This window comes from Pezoporus occidentalis, unplaced genomic scaffold (assembly GCF_034315485.1).
Source record: "Pezoporus occidentalis ecotype Australia unplaced genomic scaffold, CSIRO_AGI_Poc_V1 ctg280, whole genome shotgun sequence".
NCBI classification, from domain to species: Eukaryota; Metazoa; Chordata; class Aves; order Psittaciformes; family Psittacidae; genus Pezoporus; species Pezoporus occidentalis.
The window spans coordinates 1,230,270-1,251,011 of NW_026914719.1; the positions used below are offsets into that span (position 1 = coordinate 1,230,270).

General features: G+C 55.8%; 1 protein-coding gene across 5 annotated transcripts in view; it reads left to right on the forward strand.

Annotated features, from left to right (window-relative positions):
* Positions 1 to 19,210, forward strand: part of LOC134167252 (receptor-type tyrosine-protein phosphatase V-like) — a 32,269-nt gene extending 13,059 nt beyond the window's left edge. For 2 of the 5 annotated variants that reach the window (XM_062625703.1, XM_062625706.1), the window contains 25 exons: positions 64 to 336; positions 1,354 to 1,626; positions 2,484 to 2,753; positions 3,204 to 3,482; positions 3,702 to 3,836; positions 4,633 to 4,843; positions 6,999 to 7,084; positions 7,242 to 7,368; positions 7,675 to 7,722; positions 8,561 to 8,654; positions 9,342 to 9,432; positions 9,618 to 9,694; positions 10,494 to 10,628; positions 11,175 to 11,297; positions 11,743 to 11,903; positions 12,247 to 12,382; positions 12,862 to 12,941; positions 13,358 to 13,445; positions 13,748 to 13,838; positions 14,474 to 14,550; positions 14,858 to 14,992; positions 15,441 to 15,563; positions 16,024 to 16,181; positions 16,630 to 16,765; positions 18,617 to 19,210. In XM_062625703.1, coding sequence (XP_062481687.1) covers positions 64 to 336; positions 1,354 to 1,626; positions 2,484 to 2,753; positions 3,204 to 3,482; positions 3,702 to 3,836; positions 4,633 to 4,843; positions 6,999 to 7,084; positions 7,242 to 7,368; positions 7,675 to 7,722; positions 8,561 to 8,654; positions 9,342 to 9,432; positions 9,618 to 9,694; positions 10,494 to 10,628; positions 11,175 to 11,297; positions 11,743 to 11,903; positions 12,247 to 12,382; positions 12,862 to 12,941; positions 13,358 to 13,445; positions 13,748 to 13,838; positions 14,474 to 14,550; positions 14,858 to 14,992; positions 15,441 to 15,563; positions 16,024 to 16,181; positions 16,630 to 16,765; positions 18,617 to 18,676 — 3,467 coding nt within the window. In that variant the 3' untranslated portion in view covers positions 18,677 to 19,210. Of the gene's footprint in view, positions 1 to 63; positions 337 to 1,353; positions 1,627 to 2,483; positions 2,754 to 3,203; positions 3,483 to 3,701; positions 3,837 to 4,632; positions 4,844 to 6,998; positions 7,085 to 7,241; positions 7,369 to 7,674; positions 7,723 to 8,560; positions 8,655 to 9,341; positions 9,433 to 9,617; positions 9,695 to 10,013; positions 10,072 to 10,493; positions 10,629 to 11,174; positions 11,298 to 11,742; positions 11,904 to 12,246; positions 12,383 to 12,861; positions 12,942 to 13,357; positions 13,446 to 13,747; positions 13,839 to 14,473; positions 14,551 to 14,857; positions 14,993 to 15,440; positions 15,564 to 16,023; positions 16,182 to 16,629; positions 16,766 to 18,616 lie in introns of those variants that run through there. The other 3 variants (XM_062625704.1, XM_062625705.1, XR_009966142.1) reach the window with 3 other exon arrangements.
* The last annotated feature ends 1,532 nt before the right edge of the window (positions 19,211 to 20,742 follow it).

The window sequence follows — 20,742 nt, forward strand, 5'->3', positions numbered from 1 at the left end:
CAAGAGTCTGTTTCCTTCTGCACGGTCTCCAATCCCTAACATCAGGTTTGGTGTCTCCCCCAGGCCCGCTGCCGCCGGCCGCCGTGCGCTTGCTGAGCACAGGGCACCCCGACAGGCTGAGCGCATCCTGGGGAGCCGCGGCGGGGGGCCGGGATGGGTACGCACTGACCCTGTACCGCGCTGGGCTGGGCACCGCGGCAGCCAGCACCTCGCTTGGGAGGGACACCCACAGCTTCACCTTCACCGGGCTGGCCCCTGGAAGCAAGCATCTGCTGGAGGTGGCATCCGTGGCGGGGTCCTACCACACACCTGCAGGGAACGTCAGCAACTGGACACGTGAGTGCCTGGGTCTGAGGGGGATGTGTGTCCTGCTGGGTGGTCACGGCAGCTCATGGCAAAGGACATGGCCTTGCTGACCATGGCAGACCCCAAGCCCTGCCTGAACTCGAGCGTGTTGGTGCTGTGGCACTGAGCAGGGCTATGCGCACCCTCACCGTCAGCTCCAACAGCTCCAGGCCAGTTGAAGCTCCAGGGCTGTGCTTCGGAGGAGAGGCATGGAGGAGGGAGCAGTGGCCAGGGGTATTCGGCTTCCCTTCCCCTGGACTAGAATGGAATAGAATAGAATGGAATAAATTAGATTAGAATAGAATGGAACAGAATAGAATAGTTTGGGTTGGAAAGGGCCTTAAGATCATCCAGTTCCAACCCCCCTGCCATGGCCAGGGACACCTCACATTAAACCATCTCACCCAAGGCTCTGTCCAACCTGGCCTTGAACACTGCCAGGGATGGAGCATTCACAACCTCCCTGGGCAACCCATTCCAGTGCCTCACCACCCTCACAGTAAAGAGCTTCCTCCTTAGATCCAATCTAAACTTCCCCTGTTTCAGTTTGAACCCATCACCCCTTGTCCTATCACTGCAGTCCCTAATGAAGAGTCCCTCCCCAGCATCCTTGTAGCCCCCTTCAGACACTGGAAGCTGCTGTGAGGTCTCCACACAGCTTCTCTTCTCCAGGCTGAACAGCCCCAACTTTCTCAGCCTGTCTCCATACAGGTGGTGCTCCAGTCCCCTGCTCATCCTCATGGCCTCCTCTGGACTTGTTCCAACAGCTCCATGTCCTTTTCATGTTGAGCTTCCTTCTCGCCCATATCACTCCAGCTGGAGCAGAGCTATCTGCTCAGACAGACATTGCTTGAAGCTTGCAAAAGCTTCCAGGCTGCTGGATGCAGCCATCTACCCGAGACAAAGGGCCCTGAGCTGCATGGTGCAGCCCTTCTGCTGACACTGCTGAGATACCGAGGCAATGTCCTCAGGCCTTTCACTGACCCATCTCCCATCCTGTCTCTCCAGACCCCTTGCCCCCCCGTAACGTGTACATGACGAACCAGGGGTATCCCAACAGGCTGAGTGCATCCTGGCAAGCTGAACCCCAAGGACAAGACAGTTACAGGCTCCTCCTGTATCACTGGGGATCAGGTATTGTGGCAGCCAATGTGTCTGTTGGGAAAGGCACCAGCAAATTCACCTTTTCTGGCCTGGCTCCAGGACACAAATACCTGCTGGAAGTGGTGTCCATGTCAGGGCCTTACGCAGCCTCCGCTGGGAACATCAGCGACTGGACAAGTAAGTAGCAAGAGCTGGAGGTCCTCGCATCATGCATGAGGCTCAGCCTTCCCCAGCAGGGTGGAAACACCTGCAGTGGGAATGGGCAGGGACCTGGCCAGGACTGCAGCCTGAAAGCTGCAGGAGCCAGCAGAGCAATGGGATAAGGGGGTGTGAAGCCCCTTGGGAGGGAGAGCAGGGCAGTGCTGGGGCTCATCGGGCAGCCTGGCAGCCGTGGCTGCTGTTTCAGGAGGCAGAGCCCTACTGGCTCCTCCAGACATGGGTCACTGAACAAGAGCAGGGGATCCCATGGCAGTAGTGATGCTCTGGTAGAGGACACCCACAGCCTGGGAGACCATGAAGCCTTACAGCTGGGGGGGGGGCATCCCACCATCCCTGCTGCCTTTTTCCCCAGGCATTCCGAGAATTCCTGGCATGGGGAATAAAAGGGGCTGGGCATCTGCTGGACTTTTTCTCAAGGAATGTGAACGTTGCAGATAAGCATAATAAGCCTTTTCATGTGCTTGTCCCCACAGCCCCTGCACTTTGCTTGGGTAATCCAAAGGCCTCTGCTCCCATGCTCAGCCAGCCGCTGGCAGGGTGCTGGCAGTCACGTGCAGAGCCCTTCAGGCAGGTCTCTAATGAAACATGTTAATTAGCAAGAGGGGGAGCCCATCTCCTCGTGCTCCTCACCCTGCATGTCCTCCCATTGCCATTCAAAGGTCATCTCTGGTAGCGGCAGCCGGCAGCTGCAGAAAGGGTACCACTGAGCGTATGAGGCTTCCTCGCATATTACCCATCTTCTCCTTGTGTCTCCACAGGGTGGAAGAGAGTGCATGCATGCCAGTAACTGTCCCCTGGTGTGGTTCTCATTGCAGCCCCCTCCGTCCCCAAAAACCTCTCTGCGGTGGTAGAAGGGAACCGCACGATGCTCATCTCCTGGGGCAGTGTCTCTGGACAGCAGGATGAGTGCCAGCTGTGGCTGCGGGATCCCAGGAACTCCACGCTGCCCTGGAGGCACGTCCTCCAGAGAGGACAGGTCCAGCACCTCCTCAGGGGGCTGATCCCAGGCAGGAACTACTCTGTGTCCTTGAGCTGTGTGGCCGGGCCCTACTGGAGCAGCACCAAGCCATTGCCAGTGCCAGTGGGTGGGTATGCGCTGCCGTGGGGATGGGGGGAGAAACGCCTGTGTGGCCTCAAGACTGGATCAGCCCTTGGGTATCAGTGGGAGCATAGGAAGTCTTCATGGTGGGAGGTAAGGAAAGGCAGCTGGGTGATGCTCTGGTAGCCATCAGCTCCATAAGCTAGCCCCAACACAAGGATTTCACAACCATCACCTTGTGGACTGGTTACCTGTGAAGTGAGTTGGCCTCTGCAGAGATCTCCTATAAGGCACTTGCTCAGACCCTGACCCAGTCACTTTATCCTGTGGGCCTTGGCACAAAAAGCTCCCAGGTTGCCCATGTCCAGCTCTGCTCCTCTCTCACTGACATAGGGACAGGCAGTAGAGGTCCATAGTGATTCGGGGCTGATGTATGGACTGAGGTTGGGATTCCTCTGGTCCAGTGAGATCAGATCCTGCTGTATCTCCTTCACAGAGCCAATCCCAGTGGAGGATGTGCAATGCCTACCGGAGTCAAGGAGCCTTTACTTGAACTGGAGCAGCTCTCCTGGAGACGTGGAGGCTTATGAGGTGGTGACAGAGAGACTTTCTGATGGCCCTCCCACCTCCAAGTATGTCATGAGCATCCCTACAAGCAAGGCCAGCCTGGAGGGGCTGGAGCCAAACTCTTCCTACCGAATCATTGTGAGCACAGTGGGCATGAACATGATGAGGAGCCAGGCTGTTACTCTGCTCTGCAACACAACAGTGGAGGGTGAGTCCCCTTCCTCCCCACAGCCTTGCCACAGACACCAGCAGAAGACACACAGTGTTGCTAATTAGTAGGCACCTGGGGACTCTTTCAGGTACCTGTGACCCATTGCAGTGGGTCAGGGCTCTGGGCAGTCATGCTGGTATTAGTCACAGGCTGAGCAATATGGGAGTGGGAGCAGGGGACACGCTAAAAGGCTGTGCTTTCTGGTTCCTCTTCCAGCCCTGCCTCCACCCCTGCGAGCAGACATCTTCCGGGTGGAGGCCAGCTCCACAGTTATCATTCCATCTGACCTGTTCAGCGAGGAGAACGGACAGATTGAGTACTATGGTGTCATCGCTACCACTAATGAGTCCTGTAAGTGCCCCCATTGCACATCCCAGTCTGCCCTGGAAGGGCAGCAGCTTCCCTGGATGTCATAGAATCATAGAATAGTTTGGGTTGGAAAGGACCTTAAGATCACCCAGTTCCAACCCCCTGCCATGGCCAGGGACACCTCACACTAAACCGTGGCACCCAAGGCTCTGTCCAACCTGGCCTAGAACACTGCCAGGGATGGAGCATTCACAACCTCCCTGGGCAACCCATTCCAGTGCCTCAGCACCCTCACAGTAAAGAACTTCCTCCTTAGATCCAATCTAAACTTCCCCTGTTTCAGTTTGAACCCATCACCCCTTGTCCTATCCCTGCAGTCCCTGATGAAGAGTCCCTCCCCAGCATCCCTATAGGCCCCCTTCAGATACTGGAAGCTGCTCTGAGGTCTCCACACAACTTCTCTTCTCCAAGCTGAACAACCCCAACTTTCTCAGCCTGGCTCCATACAGGAGGTGCTCCACCCCCTGCTCATCCTCGTGGCCTCCTCTGGACTTGTTCCAACAGTTCCATGTCCTTTTTATGTTGAGGACACCAGAACTGCACACAATGCTCCAATTGAGGTCTCACGAGAGCAGAGCAGAGGGGCAGGATCACCTCCTTGGACCTCCTGGTCACACTCCTTTTGATGCAGCCCCGGACACACTTGCTTTCTGGGCTGCAAGCGCACACTGAAGCCAGCTCATGTTCATTTTCTCATCGACCAACACCCCCAGGTCCTTCTCTGCAGGGCAAGGACATGTCACTTTGGAACTAACTCCTCCTGTGTGTTCCTGCTCAGTGCTGAGGCCCACCCAGGAAATCATGTCCAGCACTTGGTATGACCACTATTACGGGACAGAAGACTCCTACCTGGCCGTGCTAATCCCCAACCCCTTCCATCCGAGCCCTGGGAGCTCCCCGGAAACCTGGCGAGTGCCAGTGGGAACAGACGAGTGCGGCCGGTCCAGGGCAACGTGCAATGGGAAGCTGAAAGCCAACGAGCAGTACAGGTGAGGGTGTCAGCATCCCTCCTGAGCAGAAGGGGCTGGCGGAGCGAAGGTAAGGACTAAAATGGATGTTGTTATTTGTGGCTCAGAACCACTGAGTGCAAAGCTGCGATTGATTTGGGAACTTTAGCTCAAGCGGGTGCCCCGATTCAGTTGAAATAAACTTAGAGCAAGAGTGGCCGACCAGTGCTAGGAATCGCTGAGGGTGTTGGGGTAAAGAGAAAGACGGTGAGAAAGTGTGTGCCTGAGGGAGAGCTTCCCTTCCCCTGTGAATGAAGAGAGGATTGGATCTGCCCTGAAGTTTCCCTTCTGTGAGATTGATTGTCCATCAAGCCCAGCTATTCATTAGCGCTAAAGACTCCTGCCCAACTCACTCTCAAGCATTGCAGGGCAACCCTGACTTACTGAAGCCTTCTGCTTCAGCCAGCACAAATAAGACAGGACAGCCTGAGCACAAGCTGGGTCTGTGTGACAGCTCTTGGCTCAGACCAAGATGTGCCAGCAGCCTCAAGGGGAGTTTAACACCAGCATAAACACATGAGGATCTGCCCTCTCTGCTTCTCAGCTGCCATTTTCATCCCAACATCGACCTCTTCTGTTAGAGTCAAGTCCAGAGGAGGCCATGGAGATGCTGTGAGGGCTGGAGCAGCTCTGCTCTGGAGCCAGGCTGAGAGAGCTGGGCTGGGGCAGCCTGGAGAAGAGAAGGCTCCTGAAGGGGAGACCTGAGAGCAGCTCCAGTGCCTGAAGGGGCTGCAGGAAAGCTGGAGAGGGGCTTGGGACAAGGGATGTAGGGACAGGCCAAGGGGAATGGCTTTAACCTGCCAGAGGGGAGACTGAGCTGAGCTCTTAGGCAGAAGCTCTTCCCTGTGAGGGTGCTGAGGCGCTGGCACAGGGTGCCCAGAGAAGCTGTGGCTGCCCCATCCCTGGCAGTGTTCAAGGCCAGGTTGGACACAGGGGCTTGGAGCAAGCTGCTCTATGGAAGGGGTCCCTGCCCGTGGCAGGGGCCGGGACTTGATGAGCTTTAAGGTCCCTTCAACCCAAACCAGTCTGGGATCTAAGAAGAGATCAGGAAGATGCTGCTCTCCTGCAGGGTAGCAGCCTTTTCAGAGCCATCGGGCTGCCATGATTCAAGAACATGGACTTAACTGTCCATTTACTCAGGACTAGGAGATCCTTTTGCACCTCTCCACAGCTTGCTTTCATTTTGGCTGCCCTGAACAATGTGTCCTCAGTGCTGCTTTCCTAGTCAGTCAGTAGTAGTGTGGTAGAAGGCAGATACACTGACAGCCCACCTCCATTCTGAAAGCCAGCCCTTGTTTCCTATCATCTTCCAGCAAGTTATTTATCCACAAGGGATGAGGCTTGCAGTGCACACCTCTGGGAGGAAGGTGTAGGGCAGATCACCACTAGGTAGGGGATGCACCAGCCACTTCTTTGTGCACATGGAAGGGTCTGGGTTGGGGCTCAGCCCTTCCAGCTGAGGTGTCCCTGTTTCAACTACCTGGGCTCAGCTCTTGAAGTTAATTAAGCTCTTTAATTAATGGGTTGACATGAACCAAGAGAGTGACTCAGCCCTTGATTTTCCCTCCTTACTGCTGCCTTCCCCTATTTTTGTCCCAGAAGAGCAGAAACATCCTTTCATCTGCGAATAATGCATTGGAGGAGAGCTGTTTCCCTTTGTGCTTTCTGAACATTTTGTCATGTTCTCCCAAGCACAACCACCTAGTGTAAGAAGCAGGAAAGGGAGGAAAGACCATTTTCATGCGTTCTCTAAACCCCATTTCCATGCATTCTCTAAACCCCATTTCCATACATTCCCTAAACCCCATTTCCGTACATTCTCTAAACCCCATTTCCACACATTCCCTAAACCCCATTTCCACGCATTCCCTAAACCCCATTTCCATGCATTCCCTAAACCCCATTTCCATGCATTCCCTAAACCCCATTTCCATGCATTCTCTAAACCCCATTTCCATACATTCTCTAAACCCCATTTCTGTACATTCCCTAAACCCCATTTCCATACATTCTCCAAATCCCTTACCACAAACCCGATTTCTTCCAATACAGCATTTCAAGACAGAGGCAGCTTCCTGTTCCCTTGGGTCTTCGTGCTGATGGGTGTTGTGCTTAGTTCAGATTGCCTTCACGACAGGTCTCTGCTTTGCCCTAGGTTCAGCATCGCTGCCTTCACCAAGTACGACCCTGTAGCCCCTGCAGTGACGTTCACCATGTTCTCGGGTAAGATGGATAACGCCATCTTCCCTATCTGGCTGTGTAGGTTAGATGTAATTAACAACCTAAATGGCAAGCCAGAGGGAGATCATATGATACAGTGTATGTAACACAATAAATGCCACCATTTACTGACTTCTCCTGTTCTCTTTTGTTATTCCAGCTGCTGGGTCTGGAGCAGATGCAGCTCCTCTCTCAATACCAATAATCTCCGGAATCATCGTGGGATTTCTTTTGACACTTGCAGCTGTTTTTGCTTTGGTCTACTGGAAACAGCTCAGAGCAAAGAGGTGAGGATAAAGCCATCTCTTACCCAGCGGGTGCAGGCTGAGAAACCCAACCTCCAGTGCCAGGTCAGGAGGAAGAGCAGTGAGGGTATGATGCAGGCAACAGGATACCTGCTGGTGGAGTTGTGCCTGGCAAGGCCAGAAGCAAAAGGCAGGGGGGAAACAAGGAGCTGCCCATGTGCAGTTAATTCACAGAGCCTACACATGTACAAGGCAGATGTGCTTGATGTGAGCTGAGCCAGCAAAACACTCACTGAGCCTGTCCCTGCACTGCAGGGAAGAGTAACATTTCCCATGCCTTGATTCTAGGACCAGGAAGAGCAGCCTGCCCCAGGAAATGGTGACCTACAGCTTGAGGTGAGTGCTGGAGCCTTCCCTCTCTGTGTGTCCCCATTGCACATCCCAGAATCCTTCACCTACTTCCTTTCTCTTGCTTTGACTCAAGGAAAATAGAATCATAGAATCATAGAACAGTTTGGGTTGGAAAGGACCTTAAGATCATCCAGTTCCAACCCCCCTGCCATGGGCAGGGACACCTCACACTAAACCATGGCACCCAAGGCTCTGTCCAGCCTGTCCTTGAACACTGCCAGGGATGGAGCATTCACAACTTCTCTGGGCAACCCATTCCAGTGCCTCAGCACCCTCACAGTAAAGAACTTCTTCCTTAGATCCAATCTAAACTTCCCCTGTTTCAGTTTGAACCCGTTACCCCTTGTCCTATCCCTGCAGTCCCTAATGAAGAGTCCCTCCCCAGCATCCTTGTAGCCCCCTTCAGACACTGGAAGCTGCTCTGAGGTCTCCACACAGCTTCTCTTCTCCAGGCTGAACAGCCCCAAATTTCTCAGCCTGTCTCCATACAGGAGGTGCTCCAGTCCATCTCTGTCTCCTCTCCTTCAGTTACGCTTTAAATCTCAGGCTTTCCCACGTTCAGTATTTCTTGCCCAGCTCCATTCTGTTGTCCACACCTCCTCTGCAAGGAAACTTCTCATTGTCCTGAAATCCTTCCCAATATTTAAACAATGCTTGTTGGACCCACTTCCCTGGGCAATGAGGTGGGCTATAAAGCATCCCTGTGTGTGTGCATCCAGGTACTGCAGGTCTCAAGGCTGGGCTGTCTCATTGGACACCCGTCTGGCCTGCCAGACCTCCCAATAGCTAAGGAAAGTTTTCCTCTGGACTTCATTCCCTGCAGAAACATCCATCGGCCAATTCCCATACAGAACTTCAAGCAGTACTATGAGATGAAGACAGCAAGTGCTAACCATGCTTTCTTCCAGGAGTTTGAGGTGAGATGAGACTCCTGCTCGAGGTGGGGCTCTATTTCCCCTCTAGGTAGCTCATGCTGTTGGGTGGCCAGGGTGGGTTTCTCTCCAGAGACAGTAACCCGTGTGCTGCAATCCACCCTGCCAGGCAATGCTGGAGGACAAAGGTTGGATGATCAGGCACTTTGGTCAGGTTCTGGTAGAAACACAGGTTGTCTGTGGTGTGGGGTCAACGAGTACCGTCCATAGCTGCTGGTGGACAAAGCTCTAGGGGGCTCAAAAGGGCCCTAGGTCTGCACTGAAGGTGAAAAAGCTGAGTGGTGTTGCAATGAGCCAACACCTTTGAGAGTCCCATCAGCAGTTTCAAAGCCTCCTCAGTTCACCCTTCTCTGGCTTTCTCAGTGGGGACAGAGACAGAAGCAGCACAAGGTATTTCTGGTTTTGCAGCACAAACCGCTCTGAACTTCCTATTGGATTTCTGATTTCTGGGAAGGTTTTTTTATTCCCCCCAATACTTGGACTTTTAAATACAAATGGTGCTGCTGGAAAAGGCACTGGCAAAAGCTCACAGCTCACAGGCCATACTGAGGGAGGAGCAGAGCAGTCCCCTGTGGGTGGGTGACCCTCTTCAACCACCAGACAGAGCTGTTAGCCTTGAGCAGGAGCTCTCCAGAGAGACATTTAGGGCTTCTTTTCTTCCCTGTCCTGCAGGAGCTGAAGGAAGTTGGGAAGGAGCAGCCGAAGGTGGACGCCGAGCTCCCAGCAAACGTCTCCAAGAACAGATATCCCCATGTGCTGCCCTGTAAGTGCTGTCTCCTCCAGGGTGGGAATTCCCATGCAGTGCATAGGGACCGGTTTACAGGGGTTGGCTCCTCTCCTGGCAGAAAGCTGCCCTTGAGCATCTCCTCATGGTGTGCTACCAGGAGAAGAGATGGGCACTTCTTGAAGGATGCATTGGGGGTGTCACGGGGGAACGGTCTCTTTCAGATGATCACTCCCGGGTCAAGCTGAGCCAGCTGGGGGAAGATCCACACTCGGACTACATCAATGCTAACTTCATGCCTGTGAGTGCCCACTTGTCTTCCCCACAGAAGGATGGCCACAGGGCCCCACCAGAGAAACTCTTCCTAGGTTGAGGTTGAGGGCTGGTGGGAAAGAGCTGGCACATCCAGCACAGACTGGCAAGGAACTGGGGGTCAGGCAGAGGTGCATCGCTGCCCTTTAGCAGGGCTTGATGGAGACTCAGATGGCAAGTGCTGAGGTGTGTGTTTGGGGAGGCTGGCTAGGCTTCCTGCTTTCTTCTTGAGGACTGCCCTCTTCCCATCATCTCCCAGCTTACTGTCCTGTCTGTCTGCCTGCTCTTTCTCCTTCTGGTCTGTGCAGCTGCATTTGAAAGACCCCGGAGCTGTGCCCACATCCCGCATCCGGGAGGTTTTCCCAGGTAACAGGCAGGGCACAGAGCATGCACGCGCGGGAGCATGGATCCACGGGGCATGTGTGTGTCACGGGGCAAAGGAGCAGCCTGAGACCTTGCATGCTCACCCCACCTTCAGCAATGACTGCAGAGCACGAGAAAGACCCAGATCTGCCTTTCCCTGGTTAGGCTGAATGAGGAACTGCTTGGAGGGGAACAGCAGGGCTCATGTCTTTAGTCCAGATATGTAGAGAGCATGTGCTGGGCAGCACAGGATTCCTGTAAAATCGGCTGCTTCTGAGATCAGCATCCTGGGAACTGTGCCTGCATGTGCTAAGGGCAATGGGCATTTCTCCCTCTGCCACAGGAGCAGAGCAGGCACTGATTCCATCCCAGGGCAGGGCTCACCTGCCTCCACACCTCCCCAACTCCTGTCTGCCTCTGCTCAGGGCTATACATCCCAGCAGGAGTTCATTGCCACCCAGGGGCCCCTGAAGAAGACGATAGAGGACTTCTGGAGGCTGGTGTGGGAGCAAAACGTCTGCAACATCATCATGCTGACAGTGTGCATGGAGAACGGGCGGGTAGGTCGGCACCACGGGGCTTCCATGGGCCAGCCCCAGCTAAGAGAAGACCTGGTCGTGTGAGCCAAGGCCAGGGCTGGGTTTGTGCCCTCCACCAGCCCCTGTTCAGATGTGGCTCCAGGGTAAGCATGGACCACACAGCTTCCCTGACAGGCAGCCTGTGGGGAACAGAGGCTGATGCGTGCAGCTCAGCGTTAGTTTGGGGTAGGAAAGGGGCAGAAGTGGAGCTTAGGTGGAGCCATGCCCATCACCCCCAGGTGTTTCTGTGGTATCGGAGGTGACCGCTTGCCCCTGGATAAGACCCCTCACACGGGCTGTTCCTCTGGTCTCCAGGGATGATGAGACCCAAACAGTTTTCTCTAGAGGAGGCTGAGATCCAAATGAAGGGGAGGTGTGGGGAAGGGGTGCAAAGGGCACCTCTGCCTGCTCCCTAGACCTGCCCTGGTCCCCTGCACAGCTGCTGCTCTCCAGATGCTCTCAGGGAGCTGGGATGTCCCCCAGTGGGACCTGGGCCCTCATTAGGACCCCGTCCTTCCTGTGCTTTAGGTCCTCTGTGATCATTACTGGCCATCGGAATCTGCCCCGGTCTCCTACGGGCAGGTCCGGATCCACCTGCTGATGCAGAGCAGCTCCGAGGAGTGGACCATGCGCAGGTTCAAACTGTGGCACGTGAGTGAGGACCTTGGGGAGCTGCCAAGGGCTGGGGCTTTGCATGAGATGTGGTGGTGGTGTAATTTCCTTTCCCATTAGTGGGGTTCAAGACACCCCAGTCCCCGAGGAGCAGTCAGTGCCTTGAGACTTGGTGGCACAGAAGTGTCCAATATCCATCATCCCCGAGTCCACCCTTGCTCTCTCCTTTCCACATCCCTGCACTCAGGCACAGCCTGCAGCATCAAGGGCAATCTGGGGCAGGTCTCCTACCACCTCCATGTGCCTCCCCACGGCAGGGAGGACAGAGGAGCAGGACCCACAGGGAGAGCAGCAGACCTTGCGCTGCCTGTTCCCTGCAGCAGAGCTGGGTTTTACCCCAGGTCCCAGGGTGCTCCCAGGGCTGTGGGGTGCAGCATGTCCCTGTGCTGGGGGCTGCACCCTGACCTCCAGCACCCGCTGGCAGGAGGGTGTGCGGGCAGAGCGGCACGTGTCCCACCTGCACTACACGGCATGGCCGGACCACGGGATCCCAGAGTCCACGACTTCCATTCTGACCTTCAGAGAGCTGGCTCGGGAGCATATCCAGAGCACCAAGGATGCGGGGCCGACCCTTGTGCACTGCAGGTGAGGCTCTGCTCCGGAGGCGGTGATGGGAGAGGGCATGGGCACAAGGGTCCTACTGATACACAGACCAGGAGGGAAAGCAGTGCCTGGGAGACCTTGGTTGGTCTGTAGGGAGTCTTCTGCCTGGCCACTGGGGATAACAGGTCTTGTTGCAGCCTGCCCTCCCGCCCGGTCCTGTGGGATGGGGTGACTGGAGATGGTCAGCATCAACCCAGGACAATCGGAACGGCTCCTCAGCCGCATGCTGTGTTGGGACCGGTGCCCTGGGGTGCAGCATCAGGGAACCTCTGTAGCAGGATGGGAGTCCATCAGCCTGTCTAACCCTTGCTGTCTGTGCTCTCAGTGCTGGGGTGGGCCGCACCGGCACGTTCATTGCTCTGGACCGGCTGCTGCAGCAGATGAAGCAGGAGAAGGTGGTGGACACGTTTGGGGTTGTTTATGCCTTGCGGATGAACCGTTACCTGATGATTCAGACACTGGTAAGACTGAGCCCTCTTCCCCCTTGCTTCCAACCCAGCAGGGCTGGAGGAGCTGGCTGCACAGCCCAGGCTGGACCCCAGCCTGACACTGCATCACCGCACTGCTCAAAGCAGCTTGCTTGGCTTCATGCCCTGCTAGACCCACTGTACAATATCCGAGTCCTCCCAGGAAGCTCAAGGACACCCCAGAGCACCTGGGAATGGGATCAGACCATTTGCAGGCAATTCTTAACCCTCACCATGTTGTTGGCCTGTGATGCTCCACAGCCCATCTACTATTTCCAGTACTCAGGGTTAGGACAAAGTGGCCGTGCTGCCCTTCAGGACAAACAGACCCAGTGGCTCTGAGATTGAAGTAGGCAGAGCCTTTTGGGGATGAATGTAGGACACCCTCTGCCCACTAGGCAGTGTCCTAACCGCCCTGTCATCCTGTCTGTGTGGTACAGTGCTCTGCACTGCTTTCTGCCTTTGTCTTCCAGTCCCAGTACATTTTCCTGCACAGCTGTATCCTGGAGAAGATCTTGGAGGAGCCACTGCTGGGTTTATCAGGGACAGAGAGGTAAGGGCCTGCTGTGTTTTCTCTGGTACTCTCCCCACCCTGATCCACAGCCCCTCCAAGATGGGAATCTCACCTCAGCTTGAGCCTTGGCTCCAGGAGATCTCCCCTGGTATTTTGAGGAGCCCAGCCCAGAACTGGGTGTGCATCACTGGGGGGCACGTACCTATCTTTAGGGTTAAATCATCTACCCCATCCCTTATCCTTGCTGTCTTAGGAATGGGCCCATGGTTGTGGCACACAAAAGTCTTGCCATTGCCTAGGGGAGAGCAAGTTGGCGTGGGTCAGAGCTGGGCTGGGGACCTGTGAGGTCCCCGGCATTTGAGGGGTGAAGGTCTGCTCCCAGCCCTGCTGCAGACACAGCCGGGATGCTGCTGCGTTTGCTCAACCTCACCCTTACACCCAGTTTCTCACCCCAGGTCCTGCCCCATCCCTCTGAAAAGCTTTGCTCAGCACTACGCTCAGAAGGCAGCCAAGTCCCACCTGGGCTTCCTGCGAGAGTATGAGGTGAGAGCTGTCCTGAGCAGGGTGGCCATAGGCACTGGGGAGACCTCAGGGTCGGGCTGGGGGGACACGCAGCAAGTGCATCCCGAGTGGGTCCCACGTTCTTGGCTGCATCCCTCTCCGTGGCATCGCATCCCCAGGCACGGAGCTCCCTCACACATCCTGCACTGCTCAGAGGTGGTCCCATTGCACCCCTCCTAAGGCTTCTGCATGTGCAGTGACGACCCCCTTCTGCTGAGCCCTGGAGTTCCCAGTTCCTCCTGACCCTCCCCTGCTCACCTCTTCCTCCGCTTCCACTCTGGCAGAACCTCCTAGAGGTTGTCAAGGAAGAAGCCAGCTCTGCAACACCATCTTCAGGCACCCAGCAGGCACGGCCCTCCTCCAGCATCCTCCCCTGTAAGTGCTGTGACACCTACCAACCTTTCCTTCCTGTACCTGTGTGGAGCCAGGCTGGACCAGGGCTGGTGCTCCACAAGACATGATAACACTTGGACACCACTGCATTGGGTTCAACAGAAGGCTCCAAGGGTTGTTTTGGGGATGGAACATGTGAAATATGGGACTGAGATAGGTGGGTTTGTCCAGCCTGGAGGAGAGAAGGCAAGGGGGAAATCTTGTTGCCATCTTAAACTGCCTGCTGGGAGGGCACAGAGAAAATGTAGAGGCTTCTCAGAAGTGCACTGTGAAGGGCAAGAGGCAATGGGGATGATTAGGAAGGGTAATCTAACTCTATACGAAGACAAATGATTCCCACAAAGGTGGCCAGAGACTGGAACAAGGCATCTGCAGGCTCTCCATCCTTGGAGATAAGCAGCTCTCCATTGGCTTATACTGAGCTACCTGCACTCTGCATCTCTGCTTTGAGCAGGAGTTTGGGGTCGGTACCTGTCTTTTGGGAGCAGCACCCATGAGCTGCAGAGGAGCAGAGCAGAGGGGAGCACCTTCGCAGAGAAATAGTGGATGTGGGGTTGGATTTGTGTGGCTGTGGGCACGAGGCTGCCCTGGTCCCTCCACCTCCACGTGTTTTGCAGATGATCGCTCCAGAGTGAAGTTTTCCCTGCTGGAACAGGGCCCTTTCTCAGGTCTCCTGCAGGTGTGGCACGTCCCGGTGAGTGTACCCCCAGCAGCAATGCCCACCCCTGTGCCTGGGTCTCCCTTCCTCATCTTGTCCCTGCACAGCTCCACTGGTGACTGCCGCTGTGATCCTGTGTGGACAAGAGGGGACTGAGGATGTGTCTTCCCTCACCTGCCCAGTTTGGGCTCTCCTTGCTTCCCTCCCCTGGTGCTTTCTCATCTCTCCTTGCTTCCTGACCCCCAGAGCTTCCCTTCTGTTCTTGGCTGCAGCCACCTGGGCTGACTGGGATACCTGTGCCACCCTCTCCAGCAGGAAAGTGATGTTCTCGTTCCCCACTCAGGGCTGCAGCTCCAGCAGGGAGTATCTGGCTGTGCAGGGGCCTGACAAGTTGGCCATGGAGGACTTCTGGACCCTGGTGTGGGAGCAGGATGTTCACACCATCCTAACGCTCCTGCCCTGGCAGGAGAAGGGAGAGGTAAGGTGCCTGTGCCCCGGCAGCGCAGGGATTTGTTTAATGGGGTTGGAAGCTCTAAAACTGGAATGCTTTTCACTGATGCCTCGGTGCAGGTCCAGCTTAGCTAAAGCCAAGCCTTTCCTGTGTCAAAATGCTCCCACAGCTTGTCACAGGGGACAGGTTCTGTCTGCTCACCGTGCCATCCATGGCCCATGGCTCTGCAAGCTGCATCTCCCTGGCACCCAAGGACCCCTGACCAGCCAAGGTGGAGAGCCAGGCAGCTCTGTGTTAACAGGGAAGCTCACTGCAGTCTGCTCCCAAACTCCCCCAGGGTTTAGCTAGGAGATGACCTGCCATGGAGTGATGCTGGGGGTGCTCTCGGTCCAGCCCCATCACAGACCCCTCAGGTGGTGGCTGATGTGAAAGATGGGAGCTGTCAACATGAAACCAAACTTGCTGTTGCCCACAGGTCCCAAGTGAGGTGTGTTGGCCCCTGGAAGGAGACTCTCTCTGCACAAAGATGCTGAACATCCAGTGTGGCACAGAGAAGGTTGTGTCTGGATGGAGGTGTACCCAGCTCAAAATGAAACATGTACGTGTCAATGGGGCTGGCCTGGCTCCCACTGCTTTGGTGTTCTTCACTGCTGAGAGAGGAGATCTGTAGGCAAGGGTTGAAAGGTCCACAGAGACTTGTCTGAGCTGCAAGTGCTGGCAGTCCATCAATGCAGGAGGGAATCTAGACTGCAGCACCCAGAACTTAGGCTGCATGGACATAGATGCACGAGAGAGGCTTCTGCCACCCCTTGCTGATAGCTCTGACCTTTGAGAAGGCCACCCCCTGTTCTCAGCCTCCCTCTCAAGAGGCAGGGTGCTGTGGGGAAGGAGGCACCGTTCCCACTGCACAAGTGATGGGCAGTGCCTCAGCAGAGACTGCACAGCTTTGTAGAGGCTAGAGCTCAGGAAAGCATGTGGCAGCCTAAGGAGTGGGGAGCTGGGACCCCTACGCATCTAAACTCACCCATCAGACATGTCAACTCTCTGTGTCTCGCCAGGAGAAGAAAGCAAAGGAGAGGCAGGTACAGCAGTTCCTGTATACGCTCTGGAGCAGCAAGAAGCAGCCGGATGCACAGAGCCTGGTGGAGCTCCTCACTGCTGTCACACGGTGCATGCCCTACCGAAAGCGAGCCGGTCCTCTCCTGCTGCACTGCAGGTACATCACGGTACTGCTGCATCCATGGGCAGCCTTGCAGAGCTGGTGCCCACCAGGCTGCACAGCACCTTGCCATGGCCACCACCAAGCCCTGGGCTAGGATCCTGGGAGCAGCCTTGGCATCCTCAACTGCTTGCAGCACAGCCCCACAAGAGCCACCACAACTGGTGTATCAGCAGCGCTGGCTTGGGTGAGGGATGCACAGCTCAGCAGGGCAGGGTAGGCTGGATGCTGCAGGCTTCTTCAATGGGCACTTTGGGGTCCCGTCTCCCACGTCAGCAAAGGCCTCCCTGCCACCTCCACCAGTGCTCACAGTCCTCTATCTCCACCATACCATACCCTGCATGTTCTCTTCATGGAGCTTATGACTTCCTGGGCTCGTGCCCACTTCCATAAAGGCTGAGCTCAGCCTGGCCTGACGTCAGTGACCCTCCCTTGTCCCTTGCAGTGGTGGCGTGAGCCAAATGGGGACGCTGATCTCCCTGGATTGCCTGTTGCACCAGATGAGAGCGGAGAGAACCGTGGATATCTACGGTGTGACCCTCCAGGTGTCGAGGAGCTGCTGTCTCATGACCCCAACCCTGGTAGGTGGGAAGGAGGAAGGGTGATGGGCCGGGAACAGAGCAGTCATGCTGAGCTGCCCACTGCCCAGGAGCTCCCTGCCACCTGGGAGCCGATCCAGCCTATGCAGGGATTTATTCCATGCTTCCTCCCCATCCTGCAGCTCTGCCAGCCACCAGAGGCTATGGTCATTGTCTTTTCCCAGGGAAGAGCTTTCATGCTACATGACAAACCTTGCCACGTTGGCAGCTGCCCTGCAGCCCCACGGGCTGTGGCACTATCTGATGGTGCTGTGCCAGCCCAGCCTCGCAGGCCTCCAGCGTGTGCTGCTCTTGATGGGCACTGGTGGCACAGATGCCCTCTGGACAGAGCTTTCATTTGCTGAATGACCACTGAATGAGGAGCATCCCATGAAACCCTCCCCACAGGGGACAGCAGAACTGGGGCAAATCTCTCTGGGGCTACCCCACTGCAGGAGCTCGCTGTGTGCTTCACTAATGCGAGCCATGAGCACAGTGGGAGCCGGAGGAGGGTCCCTGCTTCAGAGCTGCTTTGTATTTTGGCAGCGGTCCTGCAGGCAGTGACACGATGTGCCCATAAACTCACAGCAAGCGCCCATCAAAAGCCGCTGCCTCTGCACCTTGCTGTGAGCAGGGGTTGCTTTGATCCCAATGAAGGACAGGCAGGGTTGCCCTACAGCCCCACACTGCTGCCATGCGGGTGCCAGCTGCTGCCATCCCCATGGGGGCTTGCCAGGACCCCTTTATCTCTGCTGGGGGCACCAGCTGATATTTGGGGGAATTTAGCATCCAAACAAGGGGGAAGATGAGGGATTGCCCATGGATAACCACTGGGTATTTAAGCACCCCCAGTCCCAGCATGGTGCGTGTCTCTGGGGACATAGTCTTCCTTGCACTTGGCCAGGCGCTGAGTGTGCCTGGACTGAAGTCAATCCCGGGATATCACTCCAGACCTCACAATCAGGCCAGGGTCATTGAAAACACGCTGTGGGTGACCTGGACCCGCAGACATTGTGTGATCTGTGGCTTTCCCAGCCCTTCAGTGGGGCTAAACCCACTGCCGGCAGGGAGGACGCTCCTCGTGACTTGCAGCTTAGCCAGCGCATGAGCGAGCTGCTCGGAGGCCCCTTGTCAAGGCCCTAATTCCTCTTTCCTGGCTGCCCTGTGATTTCGACCCACACCGTCTGCAGGCTGGCCCTGTTTGTGCACAACCTCAGTTACCTTTGCTGTGTTCCCCCAGAGCCCTGCCATGGCGGTGGGTCAGTCCTGGGTGTTTTATAGCCGAGCATCACTTTGGAGCATCCCGGCATTTGAGCAAAGCTTCTTACCTGCCTCCGAGAGCTCGCAGAGATCTACCCTGATCCCCTGTCAGCACTTGGCTTGGGTACTGAGGCTACCACCAAGGGAAAGTCCTGCTCCAGAGGGCTTCCCTCCTGGCCTCAGGTCATTGCCAGACCCTGTGCCCTCCAGCAGGGCAGAGCTCTCCTTGCTTGCTGTCCTGCAGCATCACTGGGGTTGCTCTTCAGTCTTGTTTTGGATGCAAGCACCATGCACGGCGGGTCCAAGAGCCACTGGGGCACTTTGAGGGAGGCAGATGACACTGTTCCTCCCCTTCTCAAACAGGGGGAATGAAGCAGGAGGAAACAAACGTGGTGGAACTACGACTCCAGGCCCAATTCTTCTTTTCTCATCAACTCTGGTGACACAGGACAAACGTGTGCATCACTTGGGAGAGCACATCCTGCTCTGCCATCGGACACTAAATTAGGATCTTTGGAGGCAAATTGCAGGGTTACTCTGCAAGCTGGATGTGCCTGTCACAAACCTGACTGCAGCCCGTTTTCTGTCTTCCAGGACCAGTACGTGTTCCTGTACACCTGCATCCGGGACATCATCGCTCAGAAGCAGCCCTAACACCGCTCGGCACTTCCTGGCACCCTCCTGCCCTCCACCTCTATGGGGTCCTGTCCATAGCCAGGCGGTGGGGTGAGAGCACCATGGGGCTGCTGACACATAGTGAGCCCTGCAGCGAGAGGGGATGCTCTGGCACTGTCACTGTGCAGTGTTATCAGTGACATGAACTTGCTGTGCAGCTGATGGGCAGTGCTGTCCTGCCACAGGCTGCTGTTGCCCCTTGCTGCAGACATGGTGATGGGCTGGGTGTGATGCTCCCCTGCTTTGTCTATCCCCCGGGATTCCTGGTGCCTGGAAGGTTTGTCAACCCCACTGCACTGTGCTGGGGGCTCTGCATTGCTCTTGCCCCTCGGCATAGAAGAGGCACCCAGAGGCTCCTGAGTCTGACGCAAGCACCGGGCCTGTGGTCTCCATGTGCCTGTGGGTACCAGAGGTGTTGAGGTCTCAGACCCTGCTGTGGGCAGAGCGTGGTGGGAGCTGGCTTGTCTCAGCTGATGGATGTCTGAAGTGCAAATAGCCCTAGGGTAGAGTGTGCTTGTCAGGGCGGGTTGGCTTTTGTGGGGTCTCAGCAATGCTGAGATCAAAAGGGCATTGTGTCCCCAGCCACCTTCATCCCAGGGTAACCCACCAGCATGACGGGGCAGGACACTTGCTGCTCAGCCTGCATATAAGTGAGCATCGCAGTGGCTTGTGGTGTTTCTGCTTCTGGTTGGATGCCAAGAGCTCTCCAGGAGGATTTGTGCATGCTTTCAACATGGAAAAAGGCCTGAAAATCTCAGTGGATATTCTTATGTGCACAAAAGGATTTATGGTTTTGTCTTGGGAAGAGTCTGGCACTTGGCCTTATGCTCATGGGAAGCCTGGTGGCTTTATGGCTTTCAGGTCATCAGTAACTCCTAAACTATGCTTGTGCTGCAGGGTGGGTGTCACGGTGAGGAAATGTTCTCTCCCAGTGACCCCCCAGCCTGGTGGGCACGAGTGGTGGTCGGGCTGTGTCCTGCTCATGTTGTGTGCACCTCGCAGCAGCAGCCCCTGTCCTGTTCTCCTGGGGCACCGTGGGAGAGCACAAGGGTGCGTGCTGGAGGCCTGACATAGAGCAAGCAAGCTGCAGAATCAATGTGGTCCAGAGAAGGATGTGCCCGTGCTCTGGCCACGTTTGAGTGCATCGGCTGGTGAGGTTTGGACCGGCCCACAAGCACAGGATCTCACCAGTGTCTGGGTGAGCTCCCAGGACAGGGGAATCTCAAAGCACATCTGCCCTGCTGCCATATACACACGGGCACATCCTTCTTAGGACTCCATCAAACAACCCTTATGTCCAGCTTCCACCCTCCACCTCCAGCCAGCCTTAAAAACAGTTCCTGGGCTACAGGACATTATTGCCAGGAGCCTCAAGTCCATTCTAACGAACCCTGCAAGGATGCTGAAAGTGCTGATACTTCTTCCCAACAGCTCACATCCCTCTAGGGAAGGGTCCTCTCCTCACTGCCTTTGCCGCAGCACAGCTGACTTGCAAAGCATAAAGACAGAGCTCTCCACACAGGAGCTGCTGATGTAGGGAAAGAACTGGTGCTCATTCCCTCAAACAGGGGCGAGATGAACTGGATCCAAGTCCAGCATCTCCATGCTGATGCTGTTGAACAAGTGAGAGTGAAGAGGTGAAGGATAAGGTAGGGCAGGAACTCCACAGCCTCTCTCTTCTAATTTTCTGCAATCAGAGCTACCCTCTGTCAGAGTCGTTATGCCTGGGGCTTTGCTCAAAGCCATGTTCCCTATGGAGATGGCCTGAGTCTGGCTCTACAGCTTGTGGCACGGGAGAGAGGCCTCAGAACAGGACAGCATTCCCAGGGGCTGACTGTGGGCTCTTGACTTTCATGGAGAAGAGCAGGATAACATCCACATGAGACATCTTGGCCACCCTCCGCTTTACCCTTAGCTGATGGCAAGACCAAGCAAGATGAGGGGTGAGTTCTGCTGGCACCTACCCCACAGCATCTCTCATGTCAGCAGGGCTCAGTTCTGCACATCAGTCCATCTGCCTTCCCATGTGGGTTACTGCACCAGGA